Here is a 5,028-nt window from a genome sequence, read left to right as displayed (position 1 = left end):
ACCCAAGCTCATATTACATTCCTTTATTGCCCAATAAGCTTTGTGTTCGATTTCTACTGGTAAGTGGCATGCTTTACCATATACAAGCCGAAAGGGGCTCATGCCAATAGGTGTCTTGTAAGCCGTTCGATATGCCCATAGTGCATCGGAGAGTTTAGTGCTCCAATCCTTCCGATTCGGCTTCACAACCCTTTCCAACACATGTTTGATTTCCCGGTTAGAAACCTCAGCTTGGCCGTTTGTCTGAGGGTGGTAGGCCGTGGTGACTTTGTGTATGATGCCATACTTTCTCATGAGGCCATCCATTTTTTTGTTGCAAAAGTGGGATCCTTGGTCACTTATGATTGCTCTTGGGGAGCCAAAGCGACAAATGATATTGTTCCTCACAAAAGAATAAACAACATGCGCATCATCTGTTCGGGTGGGGATTGCGTCCACCCATTTTGACACATAATCGATGGCTAACAAGATGTAGAGAAAGCCATTGGAATTTGGAAATGGTCCCATGAAGTCGATTCCCCATACATCAAAGATTTCACAAAAAAGCATATTTTGTTGGGGGATTTCGTCCTTCTTAGAAGTATTTCCGAACCGAATGCATTGGGGGCAAGATTTGCAATAGAGAGAATAATCTTTGAGAAGGGTTGGCCACCAAAATCCGCAATCAAGGACCTTTCTTGCCGTTCTTTGGGGGCCGTAGTGGCCACCTCCTTCGGAAGCATGGCAAGCGTCCAAGATTGCTTGGAATTCGGTTTGAGGTATGCACCGTCGCACTATTTGGTCCGCTCCACACCTCCATAAATAGGGATCGTCCCAAACATAATATTTGGATTCGCTTTTCAGCTTATCCTTTTGGTGTTTGTTGAGATTGGGAGGGAAAGTGCGTGAAACCAAGTAGTTTGCTATTGGGGCATACCAAGGAACTACTTCCGAGATTGCGTGCAAAGCATCTAAAGGAAAGGAGTCATTGATAGGAGTGGTGTTGCCTTTTGTGTGTTCGAGGTGACTTAGATGGTCCGCCACTAGGTTTTGGAAACCACTCCTATCCTTGATCTCCAAGTCAAATTCTTGTAACAAAAGCACCCAACGAATTAATCTCGGTTTTGATTCCTTTTTGGCCAACAAATACTTTAGTGCCGCGTGATCCGAGTACACTACAACCTTGGAACCAAAAAGATAGGCTCGGAACTTGTCCAAAGCAAAAACAATAGCTAGGAGTTCCTTTTCGGTATTAGTGTAGTTGGATTGGGCTCCGTCTAGTGTTTTGGAGGCATAAGCTATGACATAGGGAATCTTACCCTCGCGTTGTGCTAACGCAGCTCCTATCGCATAATTCGAAGCATCACACATGATTTCAAATGGTTGAGTCCAATTCGGTCCTCGCACAATAGGAGCTTGTGTCAATGCTACTTTAAGTTTGTCATATGCTTCCATATATTCCTTGCTCAGCTCAAATTCAGTGTCCTTTTGTAGTAGTCGAGAGAGAGGTAAGGCCACCTTGCTAAAGTCTTTGATGAATCTCCGGTAGAATCCTGCATGTCCAAGAAAAGAGCGGACTTCCCTCTCGGAGGAGGGGTAAGGTAAACTAGATATGACATTTATTTTTGCCGGATCTACGGAAATGCCTTCTTTTGAGACTATGTATCCCAAAACAATGCCTTGTTTGACCATGAAATGATATTTTTCAAAATTTAAGACAAGGTTTGTTTTGGTGCATTTCTCTAAGACTTTTTCAAGGTTACCTAAGCAATGCTCAAATGAATCACCGTACACACTAAAGTCGTCCATGAAAACTTCCATACGTTGCTCTAGAAAGTCCGCAAATAAGCTCATCATGCATCTTTGAAACGTTGTCGGTGCATTGCATAGGCCAAATGGCATACGCTTGTAAGCATACGTTCCAAAGGGGCAAGTAAATGTGGTTTTTTTCTTAGTCCTCTAGAGCAATGTGAATTTGGAAGTATCCAGAGTAACCATCAAGAAAGCAATAATATGATTTACCGGCTAATCGATCAAGCATTTGATCAATGAATGGTAGTGGGAAGTGATCTTTTCTTGTGGCCGCATTCAACCTTCGGTAGTCTATGCATACTCTCCAAGAATTTTGCACTCTTGTTGCTATAAGTTCACCACTTTCGTTTTTGATTGTTGTCACCCGGACTTCTTTGGCACTACTTGGACCGGGCTTACCCACTCGCTATCCGAGATAGGATAGATGATGTCCGCTTCAAGTAGCTTAGTGACTTCTTTTTTCACAACCTCAAGAATGGTTGGATTAAGTCTCCTTTGAGGTTGTCGGACCGGTCTTGCTCCTTCTTTAAGAAATATGCGGTGCTCGCATACTTGGGGGCTTATTCCCACTAGATCCGCCAAACTCCACCCAATTGCCCTTTTGTTTTTCCTCAATACATCTAGCAATTTTTCTTCTTGTTGAAGAGTTAACTCTTTTGCAATTATCACGGGGAGCTTTTGGGCTTCATCAAGATATGAGTACCTTAAGTGGGGTGGTAGTGGCTTCAATTCCATCTTTTTGTCATTCTTTAAAGTTTGAGTTTTCGGATGGTTTGTATGGTGTGTGGTGTTTAGTTTGCTTGGACCTTCATTTGCTTCTTCAATCATGTACTTCTCATCTAACTTTGCAAGGTGCACTTCGGCAACCATGTTGTCAATTGGGTCACACCGAAATAGAGAGTGATTCTCCGGTGGATGCTTCATTGCTTCTTCTAGGCTGAAACTTACGATTCTCCCATCTATTTCAAATGAGTAGGTCCTCGAGTAGGCATCTAGCTTAAATCTAGAAGTTCTCAAAAATGGTCTTCCAAGTAGGATAGATGATGCTCTCTCGGTCTCGCTTGATGGCATTTCAAGGACATAGAAGTCGATCGGAAACACCAACCTTTTGATATTCACCAATACGTCTTCCGTAACACCCGTCACTGTTATTATGCTTTTATCCGCTAGGACAAATCTTGCCGTCGACCTTTTTAGTGGTGGCAACTTCAATACCCGGTAGACGGAGAGCGGCATGATGCTAACACATGCTCCGAGGTCACACATACAATCTATAAATTGAACTCCATTAACGGTGCAAGTGACCATACAAGGGCCCGGATCATCACACTTCTCGGGCAATGCTCCCATTAAAGCGGAAATAGAACTCCCCAATGGGATGGTTTCCAATTCAAGAATTCTATCCTTGTTCATGCATAGATCTTTAAGGAATTTTGCATATCTAGGAACTTGATGGATAGCATCAAAGAGGGGGATGGTTACCTCAACTTTCTTGAACATTTCTACCATTTTGGGGTCGAGTTCTATGCGCTTTCTAGCTTTCTTTGCAAGTGTTGGAAATGGGAGTGGTTGAGCAATTTCTTCTTCCAATGTTCTCTTGGCCTTGGGGGTCTCCTTTGTTGGTTGGGCTTCATCCTCAACTATGACTTGTGGTGTCTCCTCTTCCACTACCTCTTCTATATCTATTCTCTTCTCCTCTTGGGTGGTTGTGATGGGATTTGAGTCCTTTGCTTCCTTCTCTTTTAGTTGTGTTCCGGATCTAAGGGTGATGGCATTGATGCCCCCCTTAGGATTTGGTTGAGGTTGAGAGGGAATGACGCTTTGGATTGGAGGTTGAAGAGTGGGATTTGATGGTGTATCCATGCATCCAAGAAGAGCTTGTAGTGTAGAGGTGAGGCCGGTGAGACCGGAAGCAAGTGTGTTTTGTAGTTCCTTTTGGCCTTGGATGATGGTTCGGAGTGTTTCGTCTTGGTTGGAGGGGGTGGTTGCATATGTGAGTTGAGGAGTTTGTGATTGGTTGGGTGGTGGTCTTTGATGTGGTGGTTGGTATGTTTGGTAGTTTCTTTGTGGGTTTTGTTGGTTGTATGGTTGATTTTGTGAGTTGTATGGTCAGTTTTGTGAGAAATTTTGTGAGTTATTGCTCCATCTTTGACCTCCTCCATTGTTGTTGTTGTCCCTATTCCCTTGTTGATGATTGTCTCTCCAATTTTGATTATGGTATCCACTTCCTTGATTGTAGCTTCCTCCTTGATAAGGGTGCCCTTGGTTAGGATTACCGCCTTGGTAGTACCCTTGATTTGGGCGGTCATAGAAATTATGGGTAGCCGCCAAGGTGTTATCTTCTTGAAGGCTCGGGCACTCATCCGTGTAGTGGGAGTAGCAAGAACAAATGCCAAACACTTTTTGAGGAACCAATTGTTGGTTGTGTTGTTGAGGTTGTGGAGAGTGTTGTTGGTATGATTGAGGTTGTTGTGGTTGTTGTTGGTTCAATTGGAGTTGCCTCAAGATGGATGTCATTTCGCTCAAGGATTGAGTTAGAGCGGTGGTTTCACTACTAGTTGATACCTCATTCACGGTTCTTGGGCGGTTGACTCTTCGTCTCATATGTTGATTGGATTCGGCTAAGTCAATGATAAGTTGCCATGCCTCCTCCACTGTTTTATATTTGGACAAAGAACCATTGCTAGAGGTGTCCAAGAGAGTTCTATCTTGCTCTCGCATCCCTTGACATATGTATCCAAGCAATACTTGAGTGTCAATCATGTGATTAGGGCATGCGTCTAGTAGCTTACGAAACCGTTCCCAATACTCGTATAGGGGTTCCGTTTCACCTTGCACAATAAAAGACATTTCCTTCCTTAGCCTATCCATCTTCTCCGGGGGCAAGAATTTAATCAAGAATCCTCTTCTAAGTAAGTCCCAATCGGAGGTGACTTCACTAGATAGAGTGTAGAACCATTCTTTAGCCTTGTCCTCAAGAGAGAAAGGGAAAGCAAACAACCATATAGCAACTTCATCGGATCCTTCCCGTCTAGTAGTTGAGCATATACGATGAAAGTCCTTGAGATGTCGAATAGGATCTTGTGCGGGAAGCCCGTGAAACTTAGGTAGGAGGTTGATCAAAGCGGTCTTCAATTCAAAGTTTGCATTCAAGTTGGGGTGAGTTACATGAAGGGGTTGAAGGACATAATCTGGTGCACCTGCTTCCTTGATGGTAACTCTCCTCGGAGCATCCAT

The 5,028-nt window shown here is 43.6% G+C and overlaps 1 protein-coding gene across 1 annotated transcript; it reads right to left on the bottom strand.

Annotated features, from left to right (window-relative positions):
• Positions 1–2,151: 2,151 nt before the first annotated feature.
• Positions 2,152–5,028, bottom strand: LOC107458855 (uncharacterized). The gene is made up of 2 exons (XM_016077064.1): positions 4,068–5,028; positions 2,152–3,731 (listed from the first exon to the last, which is right to left on the bottom strand). The coding sequence occupies exons 1-2, from the start codon at positions 5,026–5,028 to the stop codon at positions 2,152–2,154; spliced, it is 2,541 nt and encodes an 846-aa protein (XP_015932550.1).

This window comes from Arachis duranensis, chromosome 7 (assembly GCF_000817695.3).
Source record: "Arachis duranensis cultivar V14167 chromosome 7, aradu.V14167.gnm2.J7QH, whole genome shotgun sequence".
Lineage (NCBI taxonomy): Eukaryota > Viridiplantae > Streptophyta > Magnoliopsida > Fabales > Fabaceae > Arachis > Arachis duranensis.
Note: the sequence above shows the minus strand (reverse complement) of the source record. Positions and strands in the feature narration are given on the sequence as shown.

Bases quoted from the DNA above. Each gene is read 5' to 3' on its own strand.
- LOC107458855 (XM_016077064.1), bottom strand. From the start codon at position 5,028: ATGGATGCTCCGAGGAGAGTTACCATCAAGGAAGCAGGTGCACCAGAT. The intron at 3,732-4,067 runs GTAATCCTAACC...CCATCATCCAAG, and splicing joins TCAAGGGTACTACCAAGGCG to GCCAAAAGGAACTACAAAAC.